Source organism: Tribolium madens, unplaced genomic scaffold, assembly GCF_015345945.1.
Source record: "Tribolium madens isolate multiple individuals breed KSU strain unplaced genomic scaffold, Tmad_KSU_1.1 Scaffold_19;HRSCAF=116;Tcas5.2_LG9, whole genome shotgun sequence".
Taxonomy (NCBI): domain Eukaryota; kingdom Metazoa; phylum Arthropoda; class Insecta; order Coleoptera; family Tenebrionidae; genus Tribolium; species Tribolium madens.
Genome location: NW_025400983.1, coordinates 7,805,254 through 7,830,363, shown reverse-complemented (window position 1 = coordinate 7,830,363; position 25,110 = coordinate 7,805,254). Strand labels below are relative to the sequence as shown.

At 34.7% G+C, this 25,110-nt stretch overlaps 1 protein-coding gene across 11 annotated transcripts in view; it reads left to right on the top strand.

Moving 5' to 3' along the window:
• The window catches only part of LOC123009304 (disintegrin and metalloproteinase domain-containing protein 11), a 160,489-nt gene that overhangs the window by 86,038 nt on the left and 49,341 nt on the right, over positions 1 to 25,110 (top strand). For 9 of the 11 annotated variants that reach the window (XM_044405548.1, XM_044405532.1, XM_044405522.1 and 6 more), the window contains exons 2-3: positions 12,457 to 12,507; positions 22,981 to 23,150. In XM_044405548.1, the coding sequence (XP_044261483.1) occupies positions 12,457 to 12,507; positions 22,981 to 23,150 (221 nt within the window). Of the gene's footprint in view, positions 1 to 12,456; positions 12,508 to 14,872; positions 14,923 to 22,980; positions 23,151 to 25,110 lie in introns of those variants that run through there. The other 2 variants (XM_044405540.1, XM_044405581.1) reach the window with 2 other exon arrangements.

Here is a 25,110-nt window from a genome sequence, read left to right as displayed (position 1 = left end):
GCAAGAGCTCACGGAAAATTGAGATTTTAATTGGAACAAGACGCTAAAATAAACTCTTTTTCTCGCATTTTTTCAAAATATTCGCCGGGTCGATATTCACGCGGCTCGCATCTCCCAGCATCTGTTTTTATAGGCTTTTCTTGCTTTCGCGAAATGTTTAATAACTCTTTATAAGAAAGTTTACTTCCACTCCATTAACGTTCTCTGATATTGATGGGATCTGATGGAAATCAGACTTTATACCCAAGATATTAAAATTGTTGAAATGAATTCGGTAGACAAGAAAAAGAGAAAAAACGTCCGGCTCAAAAATGTAATATTCACATATGCTGATTTATACATAAGGTCGATCTACAATGGACCAAAAATAAGATTGTAAATCAAACCATAAACACGAAAGAATAAAAATAGAGACAAAGTGCAAAATTTTCAATCCGAACACGATTTTCAAGTACAGAAAATTGTGGTTTGCCTGGAAATGTTGGTCAATCATAATCAAATTAATTCCCTCGTAAAATATTTTCATTTCGTTGATTTGCCGCAACAATTCGGATAAAATTAAACGATTTCACTTAGTAATCAGATTAGTAGAAAATTGAATTTTCTAAAGTGGCATGAACATAATTCACTTCCCAAATGGTGATTTTGTAAAACCGCTGATTTTTATGGAACCGTTGAACCGAACTTTTGTCCATATATTCCCCAACTAGGAAAAACAGTGATTATCAGAGAGCAGTTGCAACGAGTTGGAAACTACGGGAAATAAGTGACACATTCGCTATATATCACGCAAAATTATCAACAGAGCTCTAGGACTGGCGATTTCCCGAGAGGAAATTATCGTTTAGAATAGAAATCGAAAAAAAATTGCTTAAACAATACTTACCATGTGGATTTTCTAAAGTCAACCGTTTGCTCGGTGAAGTTTGCAGAATTTTCGGGCGTTTCATTAAAAAATAACTCAAACAAATCTCGTTCAGCTTGAATTTCCAGTTAAATTTAGGTTTGTTTTAATATTAAAAGGCGTCGACCGTACGGCCGAAAACTTTACGATTTTCCTTTTTCCCTTTATGAATAAATATTTAACGAAGACACCCGTCGGAACGACAAACAAAAATCAAAACGCGTCTGATTAAGAAACTGTTTGCGGAACAGCGTACACCTGTGTCGCAATAATAACTTTGAACTTAACAATAACGTAAGAGTATTGTTAGTTCTGGTTCGATTAGAGCCAGTTCAAGAAGTTCAAAATGACAACTCGTATGGAAATTTATTTGCATCGCTGGATTTTCTTTATTTCGCTCTGAGGTTGCTGCCATCGCATTTATTCCATACACAAAACTCGATTTCGAATCCGAATCGTAGATAGAAAATGTATTTCCACTGCTAATGTTTTTTTTCGCGCCGTTTCCAACAAGCCAATTAAGCGCCAGCACCAATCCTATTGGAAATCAACGCTCGGACGGCGCAGGTAAGTCGGTAATTAATCTTGTTCGCAGAAATCTCAAATTAGATTATTCTAGTAATGAGCAGGTTCTTGTTTAAGGTAAACAGACTTTGCGTCGATTAATTAGGATAACTTTCAAACAACCTACATGCATGTTTTGGCCATGCGCGTTTCGGCGGATTTCAAAGCCATTGTCAACGCTGCGTAATTACGTTGGGCTATTCCATTGATCATTTTAAACATTTTGAACTACCACGACAGTCTCCGACACCGATATATACAGTTCTGCGGATAGTTATCAAGCGTGAGATATCGGCAGTTGTGCCATCTATGGTATTCTTGCGAATCCATTTTGGCTAGAATTCTGTAAATTGAGTCGGACGTGTCCCGATGGAATAAAAGTGTGATGCACCTGTCAATTTTGATAATGTCGCTGCGAAAATGTGCATCTGAGTCTGAATTCTAGTAGATTTTAGTCGAGTAGATTAGCAAGTTTGAAAATTACTTGACGTGTGACATTTTTGTCACTTTAAAAGGGCCCCCATTAAATCGTTGGTGCGGTGACACGTCGCTTGCCGATCACGTAGAAATTTGATTTAATTTATATTCACGTCGAAGCGCCTCCTCTCGACCCGTCCATTGTGTTTGTTTTAGCAGCAACGCAACAAATCAATTTTTTAATTATCAATACCCTCGTGATTAATTTTTGAATTGTTTATGCCCGCCAATTCCGTTACGATTCGTGTTGGTGTCATCTGGAAAGCCACGTTTCGGTTTAGAATTCCTACGCTTTACCGTGTGAAAGACTGGCAAAGCGTTTGGATTCTGAATCGAACCTTTGGTGGAAGCGTCGGTTTTAATTAAGCCAAAGACGCGGCCGTTAAAACTTTCAAGTGAACACACACGCGCCTAATAAGGCCGTTAAAACGCCGCGTGACGAAGAGTCATCTCCACCGCACGATTCCCTTGCTAAATGATGGTTACCATTAAGGTACCTCTTGCGGACCGCAAGCCGTCGCTAAATTGTCGACGGAAATTCGCGAGAAATTTGAACTTAAGTGCGGATGAAACTTTAATTCGGTCCATTTAACGGGTTTTTATGCGAATATTCAAAARGACTTATCGCGATACGACGGTAAGCCATACGTGGACCTTAACGGCGACTTTATGTCGTGAGGAGAGCCCAAACGACGGAAAAAATAATCAAGCAACAAGTAGCCACTACGTAATCTTTTCGTGGACGTGGATTTAATGACTGGAGTAAAGASTACCATTTGCTTGGTTCAGGAAGCAATATTTAATTAATTGAGAGCGGACGCTTGAAAATTTCACCAACAGCAATCCGTCAACAATAATAATTATTTTCGACAACGGACGTCAAACCAACACGGAAAACATCATGCAGTTGATAAAACTCTACATAAACATTCGTTATATTTATTGTCCCAAATACGAGTGCGCTCGACTAATGATTATTATCTGTCATACATAAAATAAAATGCTTTTCAAACAAATTAATTGCGKCCGCTAGAAYTTTATTCGTTAACGCGAGGATAATCGTAAATTCCAGTACTAGCTTGATTCAATAATTTTCAAAAAGYATTATAAAAATCGTCATCTGCGTTGATTAACAGTAATAAAAGGTTTATTCAATGTCAAAAAAATGGCCGTTGGGGGAGCGACGAGTCCGCGCTCCAATGGAATCTGTATACTTTGGTTTGAAACTTTGATAATTTTTTGTATACAAAAATTTACTTTTGTGTTTTATTGGTTGTATAATTTTTTTATTGATTGTAATGTTTTCTAAGAACTAGATCAAAAACATTTTATAAGCAAATATTTAATGAATAAAAAAAGATTTAAATTTGGGTTAGATAGTTATTTTTAATCTACAAAACAAGAACATTAAAATGGCAATAACCCTCTATTATTTCTTCAATACTTCGAATAAAAAAGACAAGGATTAATTTTATTCTCTATTAGTTAGTTCTCTATTATTTTCTATTATTTTTTTGCTTTAAGAAAACTCCTTGAGAATCTCCTGTATGTATAACTGTTTAAAGTTGTTTTGGATGAAGCTTCTTGCAAATTCATAACTTTTTAAGGAAATGTACCTTCAGGCAATACAATGACGTACTGTAACTTCAGAACATCTTGGATTTTTTAGGGAATAATTATAAATTTGCCCAAGTAAAAACAGAGCCTTTTATTCCTTTGCATCAATTTTTACTACACAATGTTGACCTTTACTGTAATTGTCAATTTTTTCATGCATTCTCTTTAGTTTTTCAAGTTGATTTTCGTACAGCTTATTCAACTTTTGAAATCTTATATGTATTTGCATCCTGTAACTTTTTTTCTAAATTTTGAATTTTATCTAACAAGACACATTTTTCTTCCGAACTTTTTGCATCTGGAACATTTTTTTAATCAAAATCATGAATATCACCTACTTTTAAATAGATTTGTTGATCAAAATCAAATTGAAATGGAGTTGAAATTATATAATTTTTGTTATATGAATCTAGAGATTGGAGACACTGTGCAGGCGTTTCTAACGGCTTACGTTCTGAATTAATGGAAGTGGTAGAGATTATCTGAAAACGAGTAATTCTTTATAAATCAACAGCAAGGATGGAACTGCATTTGGTAACAATTTTTTGTTTTTATAATAGCTCGTTATATCAAAGTGTTTTCCACAAATCACGGAATTTGGTGATATATTGCCGATCGTACATAACAAATATTCTCTTAATACATTCGTTCTTTTGATTTCTACTTTTTGGAAATTGATGTAAAGTAACATTCTCTTTCTCCCCTTGTCCACAGTTTGGAACACAGCAAGTTTGGATACTTGGCATTTTAAGAATTACAATGTAATGTCTAAAACAATGATACTATTGATATTGCGCTTCTTAAGCTGAAAAATATATTGGTTGTGTGCCAGATCAATATTTGATTAAATATGTCAACAATTGACAAGTTTACGATTTTGGCCTAATAAAATATAAAGACGACGATAAAAATCTTAAAACTGTAACGAGGTTACAATAAATCAACAATACAACACAAAATTTTTTTGGTGCGCGAATACTACAACTTAGTAGTAGTAATATCTTGCTGTCTTATTTCTTCTAATCAACTTTAAAATCATCATACTATCAATTTTTTTTAATTGTTAGCTTGTTTTTCTGCATTTTTAATGTACGTCTTGTCTAATTTTGCTTGTTATCGTAATACATGACGATTAAAGATTTCCCAAAGGTTTTCCATTGGATTCGTACAGATGGTGTTATTATACAGGGTGTTTCACGTAACTTTACGAGGCCTGCGTCTGTAAGATGCAATCAATAATACATATTCCGATACGAACTCGATTACAAATTTGGAAAATTTGAATAATGTTCTCTAGTTTGTTCACCCTTTCAAAAATTACAACGTTTTTAGTTAATTAGTGATTAAGATAGATAAACTAGAATCCTTTTTATAGAACAAATGATAATTGTTTCTGAAAAACTGCAGTTTATGACAATTAATGAGTCAGTGATTAGTTTGACAACTACTGTCATGGGTTTCCAAAAATTTAATAGTTAGATGTGTGTTTTTTGTATCTAGTGTTTYGTGACTTTTGTATGTTTGGGTGCGTACTTTAGGCGCAAGCCTGGTAAAGTTGTGTGAAACACCCTGTAGTGTTAGTGTTATAGTGTTATACTCGTCTTATAGTGTTATACTCGTATAGTACTTTTACAAATAAGTGAGAACAGAGTCAATTGCTTTATGGATGTAATTATCCTTGGTAAACCCACAAGACGGCTACCGGCAATTTTAACCCCCAATAAAAATATGTGGGAACTTAACCAAATGGGCTAGTTTCCAGGGCCGCATTCACTTTATGCAAAACTTTATGTATGAAAACTAAGCTATTCAATAGACAATTTCTGTAGAGCTTTTAATAAAAATGTGTTTTTATTGGTTGTAGCATATTTTTTCTTAGAAAGAACAATTTTCTCGACTCGAGCAATTTCCTGAGTCCCCCTCTGCTCACAAGAAATCTCAAAATCTTGACCTACTGTAACGGATTTTAAACAGTTTATGGGCTAGGAATTGATACCCAGCTGTTAGGGTGCAATAAAGCAAATGACTCTGTTCTCACTTATTTTTGCTATTGCTTTTATAGTTAATTGCAAAGAAACATTGATCAGCACATAAATTTGTTAAAACTTACTATGTTCACCTTCGGGCGTGAATATCACTGGAGGCAAAATTAGATCATGAAATTGTGCGGTGACCCACCTGTCCAGTAAAAACCTCTCGGGTGAAGACGGATTCGTTCCATCATTGCAAACGTCCGTCTTTGAATACCAAGCACACTCAGGATTGCCAACCGTGCCAGTCGGAATAATAGGATTGTGTACATCTTAGCGTATTATGAATCACCTACTCAACCCTCGACAGGTACATTAGATTCCTATACTGGCGTAACGCGAGCGTTTCTGTTATTCGCGTCGGTGCTCATTTTAGATTGCCATTAAGTGCAACGCCTCGTGTGCATCGCTTTCAGCCATAATTCCTTACGCCAAACAGTTRGATATCCGAGCGACTTTTCGAACCGGAAACCGTCCCGTAAATAGACGTAAATGCATGTGCCATCCCTGAATCCAATAATCCTTTGAAAAACCTCTTAAGTGACCGCTGTTATGCTCGTCTAATTTATTTCTACCCTCAAATTGAATTCGACCCCGGATGAAATATATGTGTATTTTGAAATGCTTTTAAATGTCGCAGCGGGAACTTTTTTATTACGTTAAGAAATAAAAATTTAGTTAGGACAGTTGGTAATCCTGATTACGCAAGAGCTACATAAACATACAAATGGCTACTAAAAGAGCTGTATAAAACGGCGAAAAACCGCACGAATTTGCATTCAAATTAAACCAACCGGATATAAATTTACAAAATAATTTTATAATTACAAAGGCGTCAAACGTTCAGACTTTCGCCGCATTGTGACGCATTTTTGGACAATTATCTCCTTTTCCTTGAAGAAAACAAAATTCCATTAAATAGCAGAATCTTGAAATACTTAAAACTACCCGTTATTAAGTTAATACCTCATTGTTCTAAGTCCGACAACTAAAATTTCTGAAAGTCTATTTAATTTAAATAATAATGTAAGTACTTAATTTAACAGAAAGTAGATACTCGAAAAGTTTCAGTGTTAACAGATATAAAATAAAACATTCGACAGCGCCTTTTAGCAAATACCGACAAGAGCATTAAAATCTATGTGTCAATCTGAAAATTCTGAAGATGAATTCATTCGCTTTGACCTAGAAGAAATTTGAAAAATATACATAATTATATTTATTTTACAAATATTGTAAAATAAAAATTTGGTATTTAATAACATATTAATGACCAATTTTTTCAACTTTATTGCAAAAAAAAAATATAGTCAAACTTTGCAGAGTAATTTGTTCAAACTTCAGTTTTTGGGTGTATTTTACACCAAATACAGTATCTTCATTCTATACCCTTGATATTGGAGGTACATACATACTTTCCAATTGCTGYAAACTCTTGGAAAACCTGTGTCGTTGGTTTATATAGCCATACTGACAATTAAGGAGTATGAATAGTTAAGACYAACGCCACCTAGTATTACACATGTAAATTGCAAATAGGCAAGTTTTGGCATTGGGGAATGAAGATGCAAGAACTGGCTYATATCCAAGTTATTATAGCTGACGTTAATATTGTACTCAAAGTTGGCAAGCTGCAGGTTAAGGCTGTAACTGGATTACAATCTAAACTTTGTTGATTGTTATTTTTTCCCGTCACGTGACACGAAACCGGATCGAGACGGTTCATTTCGTCGTCAGAAGCTACACGAAAATATTTTGTTTTGTTGTAATTTCGTCGTTTGTTGTTTCGGTGTCAGCAGTGAGCGCTGCATTTCGTGGAATTAGTTAGATTTAATGTAACTCGTGTCTAAATTGGCGCAAGTTTTCAGCTCCAGAGCGCATTAAGTTAATAACAACAATTATTCTGTTATTCACACATAAATAACATCACGAGCGGACTAAAGTAACATAAATCCCGTCCTCAATAAACAAGCTCATAATTAAGATCCCTCGTGTTTAAATATAAYACCAAAACTCGTTGCYATTTTCGATCATTTTGTTTTGTCCACACAATTTTGGAAAAATTTCACTTGATTTACATTAATACTTTCAAGTGATAGTAGTTAAATTACATCAGCGAAAAATATTCATGAATCGCAACCGATTGCGTGAAACTTCCACGAGTTACACCAACTTGGAGGAATTCATTTAAAAATTTTCAACTTGTTCAGACAGACTCTCCTTCCATAAAAATTTTAAACTCAGAGGGTTGCTCTATCATATACAAAGTATATTACATAAGGACGTTCGGAATTATTCATACAACCAAGTCTCGGAGTTGTAATAAAAACCTTGTTAACCTAAAATTGTTTACCGTTTTCCTTTTATTATATTCGTAGAAAGCGAATGCAAATGGTAGGTAAATTGGAAGTGCACATTCAGTGACGTAAATTTTTCGCTGACTTTATAAAGCGATGCTATTTTCAGTTCAATTGCGCATTGTGACGACAATTGACATCAAATTAGTTGGCAATAATAAGAATGACACGTAAGTTAGCATTGTTAAGATACTTCATTAATGGTAAAACAATGCTTTAAATTGACTATGGAACGCCAGGAATTTCAATATAATTCCTAGATCGATCGAACATTCTACTTTGAGGTGCGCTCTCCTATTTATTTATTTTCTCATCAGTCGAATTCCTTAATTCGATTAATCGTTGCATTTTAATTTAAATTTTTCTTACAACAACAGCATTCAGGCGACGCGACGTACTTGCTTAGCTGTTTGATATACATCACGTCCACGCTTTAATTTAAAGTTTCTAGACTCGAATTTACATTTGTTGTAACAAAGTTACGAACTAAAGAAGTTCAACTCCTCCCGGCTTTATTTTAAAATACAAAATACACACTCGCTTTACCAACAACAATAATAAAGTCGCAAAAACTCTAATCATCTGAAGCTCATTTATTTTTATAACGGCTTAGAAAACTTATAGATACCTACGACAAGGTTACTAACAACAGAGTTTATTCACCATCGGAAGGGATTCCCAAAAATGTAAACTAGAACCGTAAAAGGATGATGACGCTAATAAATTTCAGGGGTAATGGAAATAAAGAACTCCACCGAAACTTAAAGAGATTGCATACGAATGGATTTATTAGAATTCCGCGGAAAAATAAAGTTACGTAATCGTAAAACATGAATAAAAGGAATATTACAAGCAGATTTATTTTTAACGGACAAATCTAGATGAATACGAAGCACCTGCTGAATACACCTGCAAAAAGCCTAAAGCTTTATCTCGAGCAATTCTTCTCCTCGTCATTTTTTGTCCCGATAATTGACAAGTATTTTATTGAAATGAAGCGCAATTTTCTTCAACGACTTCTCAACATTTCTGATCGTGTGCCATAAGCACTCTTCTAATGCTGGCCCTAATTACAGCCATTTAGACCGTCCATTAGTTCCAGTGGTCATTTTTCTCCCAATTTAATGAAAAATGTTTTTAAATTTCGGTTCATGAAGTCATTTAGAACCATCAAAGAGCTTGCATTCAACATAACCACCCCAGCAACATATCTCTTGCATCAGATCAGTGAACAGAGTTAAAACGTAATAACTGTAATCCGGTCACGTATGCAATGTTCCATCAGCGATGCCCCGCTAGATAAAGACATCGTCCTGATCCCCATTATCCAAGCTTTGGTAAAATTGGTCCCGGTTTTTTACAGCAGACCTTGCACAGTTTCCCAAATAGGCTCAAGATTGGATTGAGTAATTCGAAAATTGGTCAGTTTGCCATTTTAGAAACGAGACATCACGTTTGCATGTTTGATTCGCAGCCATTGAGCCACTAATGTTCAAAATGATCCATCAAGTCCGATGTCAGATTATCGTTACACGCCGCTCAAATAATACTCAATCTATTTACAATACTTAAACTGTTTGCTTACTTACCGTAACATCCAATGAATTTTGAAACATACAAGACACGAGACGTGACAAATGAAAAAAACAGCATCGCTCACGTATTTCATTACAGGACCGATTCCTGGAGAATCCGAGAAACGGGAGCTTTTCAGCAAACTCGTTTAATTCCATAACAGCTTCCAAAGTTATTTTTTACGGATTTTGGGGCATTTAGGCGATGGGATTTCTCTTTAAAACGATATAAGGGCGAGGAATTCTACCCGTWGCAGCTCTGATTATTCCAATGCTTATAAAACAATCAAACAGAACTGTGTTATACAGGGACATTTGTTTATTAGTATACATAGCCCTATGTACCAGGTGAATAAAAAGTATGGAACCAAACGTTTTTTGCTTAAATTATTTATTTTTTGAAAAAACTAATTGAGGAGTGCTAAAGTACTATAAAAATGCGATGATTTAACAAGAATAAAATTTTTCGAAATTTTCTTTTATTTTTGAGTTCTACAAAAAAATATTTTTTTAAATGGCAACCCACTATAAAATCATTTTTCTCATAAAAGCTATACTCTAAGGATTACAACTATCTGCTTCATTTTTAATTTTTTCAAAAAAATTTTTTCACATAAATTGCAATTTTGACAAAAAAAATCGCATAACTCAAAAACAAAACAAAATTTCGTTCTGAAATTACGATCACATTTTTTATATTACTTTAATTTATATTAATTATTATTTTCCGGAGGCAAATGATTAAAAATAAAACCGCTTGGTTCCATACTTTATATTCACCCTGTATACTTAAAAAAAACGGGTCAACTTCAATGTAACTATGACTATTACAATTAGCAGTTAGTCTAGGCATAGGCAACCAATATTACAAAGGCTTAAAAGGCGTTAAATAAAAAAATTAAATATTAATTGAAAAAAATAAAACCCATCAAAACAAGAAAAATATTAAATAATTAAAGCAAGTGTTCAAAATGCTATCCTTGCAGTTCCAAACAATAACCCAAGAGATTTTGAAAACCAAGCCATTGCATTCCTGATAAATTCAGGATCTATATTAATTATTACATTCTGTACGAATACGTTCTTTCAGCTCTTCTAAATTTTGCATTAGAACATTAGTATAAATTTTCGTTTTTAAATACCCCCAAAGAAAAAAATCGTTAGGTGCCWAGTGTGGCGATTGTGGGGGCCATGCGATGCGGCCATATCTCCCGYTCCACTTTGGTGTACATGGCACACAAATGGCATTAACTTTATAAAGCTGCGCTTTAAATTTCAAGACTGACACTTGACAAACTTGACACAAAATTTTCGTTTTGAATATTTTAATGTTTAGTACCCTCTAAAAGCTTGWAATGTTGGTCACCTACCCTATGAAATTGACCCGGTTTTTTTAAAAGTATACATAGGGTTATGTATACTAATAAAAAAATGTCCCTGTATGTAAAACATATAACCAAACCCTAGGAGATCTAAAGTCTAGTTGTCGCAAATTTACAATTGAATAACTCTTTTGCAACACAAAAGTAACTTTAAGTTATTTCATGAGCGTATATTTTGTTCTTGTTTTTCTTTTATTTTATTACGCACAGTATAAACAACAAGTATGGAAACAAACGCTTTTTGTTTAAACTATTTACTTTCTGGACGAATGATAAGGTGTTGTAATAGTAATTTATGTTTTATGTTTTAAGAGCATAATCAAAAGGTTATGGCTACAATAAGCCTGAAAGCAAGGATTTTTGTTTTTTCGAGGACCACTATCCACAATAAACTTAAGCCAGTGCCGTGGTACCTATAACATTTTTTTCTTTCTTTTTTTGTTTCTAAAACATATACATTATTTTTATTACGTAGGGCAAAATTTGTCYCGATTCCAAAATAACAAAATAATTAATTAAAATTAATTTTTAGTTAATCAAAATCTAGTTTAAAACAACAGGATTTGCAAAAATCTAAACTTTTTGTCATCATCAAAAAACAAACACAATCGTTTATCGAATCATAAATTTTAGCAAGTAGGTATGTATTCTACATTTACCTAAGAAAAATATTTTATACTAAAAATAGAAAATTAAGTTTAAAATTTCACAAAAAGAATTTTATAAATATTCAAGGACTAAAAGATGATTGATAACAAAAACCACAAAAAGTAAAGTATATATCTGCTTGTAAAAATAAACTTTTTTTAGATACAAGTACGGTAAGTGTTAAAATAATTTTCTTTCAACCCTAAAAGAAAGTAAGTTTTTCCACCTTAATTTCGACAAGGAAAGTGGTCAATTACCCTTTCTGGGAGGTAAAAAATTTACTTTGCCATACACTGGAGGAAAGTGTGTTTTGCCTGAGACTTGTCTCGACGGTAACTTCCACCTAGGAGAAGAAAAGATACACTTTCCTCTCTTTATTACCGCCTTGTCTGATTTGGCGCAGAGAAGTAAAAAGCGAAATAAAAGCTGATTTTCCATTCCAGTGTTTGGGTATTAGCGTTTAAAACTACATTTCCATAAAAGAATTCTTTAGTATGCTTTAGTTATTGATGGGAAATGAGAAATTTATGAGACGTAAAGTCGGTGTATTTGCTATCGTATTCAAATATATGCTTGAATCTGGCTGTATTAGGATTTTTGCTTTAAAATCTTCAATGTGCTGTACCAAGAATCAATACAGTTTACATATTCGATGTATTTGTGTGTTTCGTGAGATTTCGTGTATGAMGACATTGGCTTTGTCTATATAATATTTCGAATGGCTTCTTTGAAAAGTGCAACTGCAATCACGTTGTACGTTTCATCGACTCATCCACAGTAAAAGCGAGTATTAAACTTGTTTTATTGCACTTGAACACACGCTGTATACATTTTTGTTCGTTTTTTTGACACACACTTAGTCTTGACTGCTTTTATCTAATGCACTTTCCTTATCCATTTCAGAAGCCGATTATACCTTGGATGAATCATTTTGGATCGAAGAAAGCCCGGCCGGTGAGTACATATACACTCCCTTAACAACTTTTCTTTCTCTTTGATGTTTGAGTTGTTTGCTGTGAGTTTTCTGAGATTTTTAYCGAAATCACAGCAACACTATTTGGCGGATGTTCATTTTGTCTAATAAGTTATGTCCGCACGAGTCGTATACAGAATGCACGAAAACGGCGTCCATCACTTTTGCTAAATGTACCAGAACCGCACTTGATTCGCCTATCCTTGCTCGGTAATGGTTTTATAAACGTTGTAGCGGTGAGGGCTGACTCTCTCTGCAGTCGTCTTGTCGCAGTTGTGTAATTTAAATTGAGTTAGGGCTCTTGGACAATAAACTAGTGGGACTCCAATTAACATGAAAATGGAATAAAATAATGTCGGGCGTAAATTATTTTCCTTCCAGGAGAGTTGACTAACACTCGACTCGCTTCGGATAAGGAGGTTTATTATAGAATTAATCCCGAAACACGTTCACTGCCAGGCTTTCATAAACTCAACTTGCGGTAAACAGGTGGAACAAGAGCTCTGTACCTTACAGAAATCCGATTTGAATGATCTAACTCGTGTTTCGACGATGGTTTTTCTTTTAGGAATTTTATGCCWTATGGAATACCCTCGGGTAGCATTTTAAGATTATTACGGTTTCTAATATTTATGGATRGCTTTGAGGCATTACTCTACCATATTTTTTTAAGGGCGATTTGTATGCCGATCCGCTCTCTCCCGAAAAAAGTATTGACAATAACACTAAATCCAATAACCAAATTGCTTCCTTTTAATCCAAAAAAAATCCARTCATATTCTTCRCCCTTTATTGAAAATTAATGTTCAATTAAATACTGATCCAAAAGGGCATTATTCAAATTGAGGAGATCCAGTGGTATCCGATTTAATCCAACTTAATATAATCCGGTTACATAATTTATTTCAATGGGAGGTCCGGTTCTAGACAATCGTTGTACCGAAATCGGACCCAACACTATACACCAGAATTAGGCAATTTGTAAGTGAGGTGTTATCCCAAATGTTAGGAACGTGCTCAGATGGCTTCCATCGTTGTCTTCAACCTAAATCGCTAAATAATTCTCCGAAAATAGACCTTCTCACACCAAAACTTTGTTCGGAAACAAACCTCCTTTATTAAAATATACCTAATATTAATATGTTCACATGTTGACACTGTTTGCCTMCAATTATTATTATCCGACCTAAGACCAACATCGTCGTCCTCGTGGTGCGCACTTCATAAATCTTTAAGTTAAACATAATAGAATGTCTTTGACAACTATAATGAAGATCGGAGATCCAATTATCCGGAACAGATTGGAACGATGAAGTTAGACTTATGCCTAGAACATCGAATCCTTTCGGATAACATGTTTGCTCGGCGAACATCCTTCCATCTCCGTTAATAGTGAAACTTGTCCAATCAAAATGTCATCGAAACGATCATTAAAAAAACTTTTCGGAAAGTCCTCATTTTTTCTCGACTCAACTCTAGACAGGTCGTCTATAAATCAAACCTGAGATTTTAATGTTTCGTGGCGGAAAAGTTCGGTAATTGGTCAAATAAGCGATGCTTGTTAAAAGTTGTGAACCGAAGTCGACTGTTGTCGTTTTCCGGTGCAACTCCGGCCTGAAAAAACATGACTAATAGGTAAGGACATGTGCAATAAGCAGCTAATCTCGAGGACAGGCACGTACTGGCCTTCTAGATTGCAGTTGTTTGCCGGGCGATCACGTAAGACGCGTGACGCCATCAATCTACCCGTCAGAAAGAGAGTTGTGCCTTCGCCAAATATTTAATTCATCTGGAAGTGGCTGGCCTACCGCGAGATTACCTGAACCAGCGATTTATTGGCGAATTTCCCGGAGGCTTCAGGACCCCAAATGCATTAATAATACATGCACGTCGCTGAATGAAGAAACGAATCAAAATTGTTTGTTTGACACTCGGGAAAAGTCACACACGATCCGAAACGATATTCTAATTAACTCGCTGACGCTTTGACGGCAAAGATTCTCACACACCCGTAATATATGTCGAGTGAGTTGCTAATATTCTCCCGTCAACTTGTCTTGTTACTTTAACTTTCGCAAAAATTTCTACTCCCGCAAAATACAGGTGTTCCACATAATTTTACGAAGCCTGCGGTGTAACATGCAATCTATAATACATATTCCGATACGAACTCAATTATTCTAGTTTGTTCACCATTTCAAAMATTACAACATTTTTAGTTAGTTAGTGATTAAGATAGATAAACTAGAATCATATTCATGTCGTCTCTTGATAGCACAAATGATAATTGTTTCTGAAAAACTGCAGTCTATGACTATTAATTAGTTTGAGAACTACTGTCATGAGTGAAATGTGTATTTTTTGTATCTAGTGTTTTGTGAATTTTGTATATTTGGGTGCGTACATTAGGCGCAAGCCTCGTAAAGTTGTGTGATACACCCTGTATTTAGATGTTTTGTCGTTCATTTTGTATCATTTTCTACCAATCAAACTTTGTTTGACACCTCAAACAATGAAGCTCATGTGAAAATAAAATAAAACACCAAACTAAAAATGTAAATCTGAATGAGCAAACCCAAATAATTTTGCTTCACACATACGACAAAAAACAATTTTGTAATTATCTCGGTATCGTTGGTCGKGAAGGTTTTCACGCCAGCTGTATTTTCTGTCGAGTGAGTTGATAATATTCTCTTGTCAAGTTGTCAGCAAAGTTTTTATATTACATCGAAACTTTCTCTTTGAGTCAATATAATCAAAGTCTTGTAATGCACGAAATATTAACAACTTGCTAACAAAGTTTCCTCATTCTTTACAGAATTTTAATATGCTGTTAAGCCGCCGAAAATTCAATAGGTCGGTACTTTGAATGAAAACAAGATTATTTCTGATTATGCGACCTTTTGCTCAGAAACAAAAGCGGTACTCTGTTGATCGGCTTGTAAAGGATCTCGCCATGAATGGCACAGCAGCACAGCACCCTGCAACAATGTGTGGTAACTTTTCCAAAAAATTGAATCAGGTCCAACCGCGCCCATAAAACGTAACGACCCCCTCGCAACGATTTATAGTTCTCCCATTAAACTTAGAGAAACATAACGTAAATATCAAAGATGGCTATATATTTAAAGAGAGCTCTTGAGAAAAACTCCAGTAAAAATTTCCAGTTGAAATGTTCGAGCAGAACCATAAAAGAGCAGTCGGCAAAAATCAAAGCTCCTGATTGAAAATATCAATGTTTACCTCTCCAATAATTTCGTCGGAAGAAAAAAACCTCCCTTTGATCAGTAATTTGTGTCCAACTCGTCGAAACATTCATCGTCCATGCTCTGACCCAAATAGCTTTGGAGTCCATTTAAATAGGGCAGTTTTTATGCTATTAGGCACATAAATTGAATGGTATCGCAATCGCAGTACAATGCAGTTCAATTCTGAACGCAATCGGTGATACGTTCACCTGACTGGTTTTTATCAAACTCAAAAAACCTCAATCGGGTAAATCCCCACAGATGATGTAGAACAACACAATAACGTCCAACCTTATYGTCATAATTAAATTTGCCCGAGGTGTGTTAATGAAGAACATCGCCGAGGATCGAGCTATGACCGGGATTCACGCATAACAACCTCAGATTCTCCGGGTCATTTGAGGTTAATGTTTAACATTGGTTTAATGATTACCCCTCATCATCAAACGTCAGCATGCCATTGTTTCCCTTTCCAACCAATTGTTACACCATGTATTGGAAATTTTCATTTAAATCCAAGCAAAAGACAAGAGGMAAATCTCAAGCACCTCATGTAGGTTTTATCCGTGCGAAATCCAAGAAGATAAATCTTGTCACACGGTGTCCAGTTCCCTGCCCCATGTTGGGCGCCMATCTCCTCCAAATCCGCTTTGTGTTTATGAGAARTCTGGGCTTTTTCTGCGGTAATCGGCTCGAAATAATCTCGAGGGTCGTAAATAAACTCAGGTGTCGAATGATAATGGGCCGCACCTACATTATCCAGAGCACACTTTATAAATTGTGAGATTACATCGATTTATGTAACACTTTTGTTTTCATTAGAGGTGGCGTACAATAAATTATTGTTTGTTTAAAGGAAAATTGTTATGCATAATTCATGTTTAATATCATCTTATCAGGCGCATCGCAACAGCAGCTCGTTGTGTTTATGGCGCGGACAGGCAATGCGGCTGCTATCACCCCGTTAGGACATAATGCGCCGGCAATAAAAATCGAAAGATTTTTTGCTGTGGGGTCGATTTTATCGGCAATATGTGTTGGGGAAATGAACCGGAAAAACGTCGTAAATAAGGGAAGACTCTCGTCCGGATTAATTAAACGGAAACAAAACTAGCGCAAAAATTAAGCGACAAAAAAGCCACAAGAGGTGCTTGTTTTGTAATTTAATAGCGTTGCGAATACATCAGGCAAGGTGTTGCGGAACGACAGGATAAAGCAAACAGGACCGGAGGGAACGTCAGATGGTGCCACCGCCACTGGTAATAAAACCGCGGACACAAAACGACTCTGCTATTAGTTAAACCGCTAAAGGCTCAGGCGCACTCCAACTTATCGCAAACCGAACAAAAACAGCCGCGTTTTTGAACACGGAATAAATAATAACGCCACAGCAAACATTACCGATAAACCAGAATTAAAAATTAGACAAAAACAAGCCGGAAAATACCCACATATGTCAAATATTTTACCTCYTTTATGTATGTATGTTGACCCGACAATTGAATTCATCAAAATTACTACATATTTCATTAATTTGTTTCGGCTACGTTATCAACAGTCGCTAAAACAGATAAAAAAAATTATAAGAGCATGAAYGAAATAATTGAGTGATGATCTAGACTAGAGATTTCAAACTTAGCAAGCAGTTTTGCAAAGATGCATCAGACGGAGACGTGAAGTTAYCAAACTTTCTTCGTCAAAACTTTCTTATTACGTGTAAAATATCTTTCATTAATAAGTAAGTAAAAATGTTAGCTGCTGGTCAAACAAGCATCCCTAACATAAAAACACACAAATATAATTCCAATTTCTTACCCGCAGAACAAAAACTGTATTTCTTAGGAGAAGCCGTCTTGAAATATTAAACTTTAATTCGTCATTTTATCTGCGTTGTAATAAACACAAAGCAAAAAAAGTTTTGCCAGCAAATAAATTTGAACTATTCCTTTTAGTGGTAAAAATAAAATATAAAAAAGTAAGAAATAATTTACTAATATTACAAATACAGAATTCTTAAAAAATAATTCTTTCTTGAATTTTCTTTACTGTTTAATTTTGAAATTTTTGAAATTGTAATAGGTAATGATTTTAGAACAAGGAGAACAAGTTTATGGTCTAAGCGCAAACACAACTTGCACATTTTTATAATTCAAAACATTAAATTTATGTACATATTAAATTGTAATGTTCGTCATGGATATGGGGGACGAACAGAAAGAAGAGGTTCTATTTTTAGGGTTGCCCACACTTAATCTGGTTGACTGTTCTTTTTGTAATAATATTTGGTGTAAAAACAAAAAAAAAGAAAAAGTGTGTATACTTGGTTTTGCTTACTTATTAATTGTTAAAATCGAATTTTATTAACGAGTCTGCCAACAATTTTGACGTTTTGATTTAATTATCAACAAACCTAAAAAATTTTATAAATTAGAAACAAATGTATCATCAAAAAACTCAAGTAAGCTCTCATTTTTGAATATTACTCCTAATTAATATATAAAATTATACAAATTAAAATATATTCGATTTCCAATAATATGTGTTTTTTTCAGAAACAAACATCCTGTTAACTATTAACTAAACGCACAAAACGCAACCGCACAAACAATTTATTTGTTAAACATTTTAAATTTTTTAATACCTATTTATTATCATAGTTAACTTAAGCTGAATGTGATTGTTTAAAAATTAAATTCATATTTATTGTTTTCAATTAAAAAATATGACATATTAGATTTTTATTCTGTTAATGATTATAAATATAACATTTAAATATATTGGACTGGCAATCAAAACATGATCACAAACACTACGATTAAATTGACGTTTTGTATGTTACAAAGTTTCTCAAATAGTTAAATTACTGAACCACGGTTTTTAGTTTATGTAGAATAATACTCGGCATAATCGTCGCTTTTGTTATATTGAAAGTTGCTCGGTGCATTTGGGATATAAATTTGCTTTGCTTCATTAATAAATAATTAAATTAAAATGGTTATTCAATGGCTTTCGATAAATGAATTTCGAAACACAGTTGAACCATTCTAACTGGTGGTTTGTAGCGCAACGCAACTGGAGCCCAAGTACTCATGGTAGTGAATTAGAAAGAAACTAATTTCTTAGCAGACTCTCAAAAGTGACTCTCATTACTGACGATTAACACATTTTGCACGAACAATCGTCCGGTAGTCTTTAGGGGTGTTTAGAACACTCTCCAAGTTTAATTGTCGTCGTTAGCGAATAATTCAACTCAATGGAAGTTTTTATATTCCAAATTACCTCATTAGGTAAAACCTATCTGTTGAAATTTTTACAAATCGTTCCATTCATCTGTAACAAGTCCGTGATGATGTGACACTTTTAACGATTGTTCTCTGCGTACATCTACATTATACCACTTTGTTACTGTCGGACACCTGTGGAACGAAAATAAAACACGATCGGCGTAAATTTAATTATACGGTGTGCCTGAAGAGCTCAAAATTTAATTAAAAAATTGCACCGTTTATCTTGTTGCATGTAAGTGGTGGCGGACGTGATGGCATACTTGCACCTGTGATTAAATGCGCGCTGTTTATTATCCCACCATTCATCAATTTTGTTAAATTTAGTACAGTGTGACTAATTTTCACGAAGATTGAGAAGGGCTTCTTCGTAATGGAGACATTTCGAGTGTTTTACCAGTCTCGCGTTATTCTTATTTTATTATCATTATTGACGTTGTACCGAACCAGATTCTCGATTAAATGTGTAATAATAATGCAGTAAAATAGTGAAAATCGTGTGTTTCAACATTCCTCGAGAAATGTAAGAGCTTGCAAGTGCTTTTGCGGCTCGTAAATTCCCGAATCTGGAGTCATTCTGAGAGATAATGGGAAATGTGCAATTATTAACGCTGCATGAATAATAAGTTCGCGAGTCTAATTAATAACCGCAAATTTTTCCCCAAACTCTGCAGGTAATTAAAGTTCACTGTTGTCGACGTGCTGCAATAAAACATGGCAGTCTTGTCCCTACATGCAGGACATGTAATTCAGTACATGCGGTCAGAGCAACAATCTAATATCCGTCCGGACGAAGCTTTTCTAGTGCTTCCATTACCTGGCTGTAACCACAACTGTTTACAAACCAAACCGCAGAATTCCACAATCAACACGGAATCATTTGTGATTAGTCCAGTCAAGGTGGCTTTAATTACGGAAAGAAGTCATCGGTTCGGTAAATCACCTGAGAGGCGAGATCAAAGCGCAGAGCAATTACACTGTGATTTACCGACGACACCGATAGTCCATATTTTCGATATGTACGGGAGATTCTTTGTGCGCATTGTCTGCCGGCTACAAAATGTAACATTGCCGGATTCAAATCGAACAAAGCCRCATACAATGGGCGGGATTTGTTATTTTCAAACTGTATGATTCGCTCCACTTCTCTTCAGCGCGAAGCCATCGGTATTTTTTCTCTCTTTGTTCGTTTTTCTGTTATTACTGTTGTTTTCTATTATGGGATTCATCCCGACGGTAACGTTTCACGCCTATGACGCCCAAACGAGACCAACACGCACTGACTACCCAATTATCCCGGTTTTGCAAAACAACATACAAAGCTCAGCAGCTCGAAAAATGCTCGCGCTGCCTAAATGGGATCAATGCACCGATTTGCATAATATCCCCTATTCACCATTTACAAAAAGTTCTATGTAGATAATCAAATAATCATAATCAAACGTATAATTTTTTTTCTTCATGTTGTTGTGGAGCTTGGGAATTAATGAAAAATGTAACTAACGCATTTACAGTTTATTCATGACGTTTCGGGAAAAAAAATGTAAAATTGTTGGTTACACTTTTTATTAATTCTCAAGCTCTACGACAACATTGAGAGAAAAAACAAAAAAAAAATAAGAAACTGCAATTATTTCAAACATACAGGGTGTCCCAGAGAGTTAAAAAAGTCCATTAGTAATCTTTAAATGGCACAAAAACACAAAAACTAAGACATCTAGAAATATTTTTTTACTACCACAAAGAAGAAGGTACAAGCTATAAGGTTGTAACATTTTTTAGTGTGTTGCATTTGCAAAGAAAAAAAAAGAAGGCGTTTATTAAAAGTTTAATAACTTAAAAAATTTAAAAGGAATATCCTATTTATAGTTTTTGCATTTAAAAGATTATTAAATGAATTATTTACTTTTAGATGTTTATAATCAATAACTAAAATAGTATATTAAAGTACAAGTTGCAGAAGGTATCTATTCAAGCACAAATTTGAAATTCCCAAACGAGCCGCGTAGCGGCGAGTTGAGGAACAAATGAGTGCTTGAAGAACCTTCTGCAACAAGTGCTTTATACTATTTTTTTCTATTTTACCGCTTTATATCATTTTATAAATTAAAAAACGAAAATTTAATTTTTTTCTAGAGAATTTTGCGAAGGTTGCCGACATTTAGGTATGTGGAATAATTTTAGGCGGCTTTACAAAATAAATATAAATCATATTTTCACATTTGAAAGTGAATTGTGAAGAAAATCCGTCACTAAAATTAAATTACCGCCAACGACTTATTCCAGCACTCAAATGACATCATTTGGGTGCTGGAATAGACTTATTCTAACACCGAAATAGAAAAAGATATTTAACGTTAAACATTCAAAAAAGAATAATTAAATAAAAATTTGCCAAAAAGTGCATAGTTGAATATGAGATGGAAGAAACATCACTTATTAATCACATTTGCAATCTCTGGATAAATCAACGGATAAAAAAAACCGTCTTATTTCTAAAACTAAGCAAAATCGACTAATAAAAGTTTAGCGTAAAAACATTATTTTAAAAGGCTAGGTACATCCAAAAATGCAAAGAAACATACGGTGTTTTATTTAAAAAACACAAGTTCGTCTCGTATTTTATTTTTGGGACATACATGACATCACTAATAGACTTTTTCAACTCGCTGGGACACCCTGTAAAAAACCTTCTAAAATGAAAATAGTGATCACAACAAAAAAATTTCTTTACTATATTTCATTAAATTCAAATAAAAATAGAAAGTGCATGCTAATAATAAGCTGGTTTTTTATACTTCTCAAAGGTAAGCGCATTGCCACACATTTTTTTTCTGCATATTGTACACTTTAATTAAACCAGATTTGGCAAATTTGGCAGAAGACATACAAGTAAACTCAAAGATTTATTATCTTTTTGAAATCCTGTGTTTCTCAAGGCAGTTATGTTGACTTTTATCGTAATTAGCATGCCCTTAATTAAGGCGGTATATTATAACAAAATTGGAAACGCCAAGTAAACTCAGCCATTTTAGTTGCTAGCTGCTGTTTCCCTTTTCTATAAAAGTAGGCACACTTAATATAAATTTATTACTTTAATTAGATATTTTGCACACTCCGGGGATATAAGTTTTTAATAACGATTAAAAATTTCGGGAATTTTTCCCGTTTAATGAAAAAAAAACACATAAGTTGTTCTCTCGCTCTAATTTTATTATTACTTAAAGAGAAGACAAATTTTCTAAACATTACTTTTGCATTTCTCATCACAAATAGGGCTCCATAATTATGAAAATTAAAAACTATTATATGAAACTTACATATGTGTCTTAAAAAAATTGATAAAAGTTTAGTTTTTGGTTTTATGGAACCTGAGAAAAAGGTAAACTAAAAGACTTATTATAGACATTCAAAAAATAAACCGCTGGGTTTAAATCTAGTGTTTTAATCCACTTCGAATTTATAGTTGTTGGTTTCTACACTCTTGGAAGTGCACACCGTATATAAAACATAAATATAACGTGGTAGAGGGTTGCTTAAATTCAGTTTAAAAGGGCGTTAATTCAGAAGGGATTAATTTTAACTTGTTGAAATGATGTCACCGGAGCGCCATTTTTCTGCAAAACTGAAAAGTTGTTTGCGGTGCATTACCGTTTGGTTAAAATGATTTTCTAATAATGGTAAGTTTTGATTATTGCGCTGGCTTGCATCCGCTGTTAAATTTGCGAAATTTATRTTACTTCTCCCGCCTTCCTGTTTCGCACCGAGTCTGACAATGAAAAATGTTTGAAAGCAATTTCTTTTCGGTCGTTATTTATGAAATAATGAAGGAAGTAACATATATAAGCGATGAACGTGTTTATTTGTTAGATCCGTTCATTTATCAAGTGGCATGTTTATGAAGAGATTTGTAATTTTGCAGGGGAGGTGGAGCGGCTCCTTAGGGAGTACACGCAGAACCAGGAGATGGTCAGAAACATCGGCTCTCATTACTACCAGATCATTTATCCCGTACAGTTACGCCAGCACAAGAAGATGGGGATCTCCACTAGGGAGATAGGGTCGTCTAAGGTACGCAAAGAGCGGAGTACGGTATGTCACAGCACTTCTTCATCTCATTATTCACCCTTCATTAGTTGAATACAACAGGAATTTGCATTTCGTTCGGTTATCGAGCGAAATGCAACTTCACCTGTACGCCACTTCATTAATTGTTCCATCATTCATCCCACATTTATGTCATGTGCAATTTGTCGCAAGCGAACATATTAAATGCGAAATTGAATAAATCTTCATTCCGATGAAACTTAAATTGTAGTATTCGGCCTGAATATGTATTTATTCAAAGATCAAAGAGAAACTGCCGTGTCTTTGAGAAAAAGGGCCGTAATAAATTCGGATCTGAAATTTTTCTATGTATCAATGTATGTAATTTCGTAGGCACAACGGCCAACAATTGCCAAATTAACATTTAAATTTTACATTTGTTTGCGTTTTGTCGGTTAGGGTGTCACTCGAGGGAGCCGAGATCGCAAAAGACATTTTCTTACCCTCACAAAACGACGCAAATTGAGTCTACTCGCTTTAAGGGGGTCGGATCCAGGATGCTCTAATTTGCCCCACTTTTCACACTTTCCTCTCCAAAATCGATCATTCTCGCGATAATATATTGCGACGTATACAACCGTCACGGTTGGCCTATGAGCAAATTGCAATTAAGGTTCCCAAGAATCTTGAACTTTCGGTGAGTTTTCAAGTGCTGCTTACTTAAGAAAACTTCGCCTTATTAAAGTTCCGTTCGATATTTAAATTTTTTTAGAAAAGTTTTTTTGTGGCCCAAAAAGCTGTTGACAAAATGTGATACCGGTAATTGGATAGAGCGCCGATTTCAATGTTGTTAACTGGAGTTATAGAGAAAAGGGGTAGAACTCAATACGGCGTCGTGAACGAAGATAGTGATTGTAACTAAAAACAAGAGAAACTCTAAACAATGGAGGATGGCGTGGGGCCTTTGTTAATGTCAGACTGTCTACTTAACTGTACGTGTTTTTCTCGGTGAAATACGTGCACATCATCCTTTGTATCGCTTCATTGTATACACACCAGAAGACGACGGTACCGTTCACGCCTTCGTCGATAAACTAACTTATTGTATCTAAATCAAAATCCGCATTGTCTCCGAGAAAACGATCGCAAAATATCTATCCTCTCTCGCGTTCAATTAACGCATCATGCAAATTTCATGAGCACTGCTTGACCGGGTTGAATTATTTCAGGCTAATAAGTTAATCGATCACCGGCATAAGTCGTTAATCCGACCGGATCTGTCGGACCCATATACTTGTTATTCTGAATTAAGCTCTCATGGGCTTCTCGGTTTCCGTTTCCTGCCTAACATTGCTCTGACACCCTTTCATCTTCACTGACTGTGAATTATTACACCCCCAAATCAACTGCAGCGTCAAATCCCTCTTCACTTACACGAACCAATGCCGAAGCTAAATTACGGACCGACGCCCTGAACGGCCACCACGTGAAGAAAGACTGTGCACGAAGAACCGACAACGATATCACTCACACCGACAGAACACATTTCAGTAAACAACACAATTTATGATTTCGGCTCATAAGCAAAACAGCGGAAAGACTGAAGGGATTCTAGCATCAAGCGCATAGATCCAGTTGTTGAAAGCACTTAACAAAAAAATTCAGAAACCAATTTTCTATAAACAATTACAATTAATTTTATGTTAAATTATTTTTGTAACATTAAATACATTAAATAAAAAAAATTACAGTATGACCGCGGATTCAGTTTACAAGAGGGAAAAAAAATATCTTTGATTTTACGCCCAAACTGCAAAAGAAAAACATTTTTTGCTTTACCTGAAACGACCAAATCTGTACTTAAAACTTCATTATTGTATACAGGGTGATTCACGAGGAATAATAACATTACAGTTGTCACAAAATAACTTGCGAAGAGTAATGGTGGTTGCATCGAGAATTTGGTCAGGCTCATTATTCCTCGTGAATCACCTTGTATAATTCT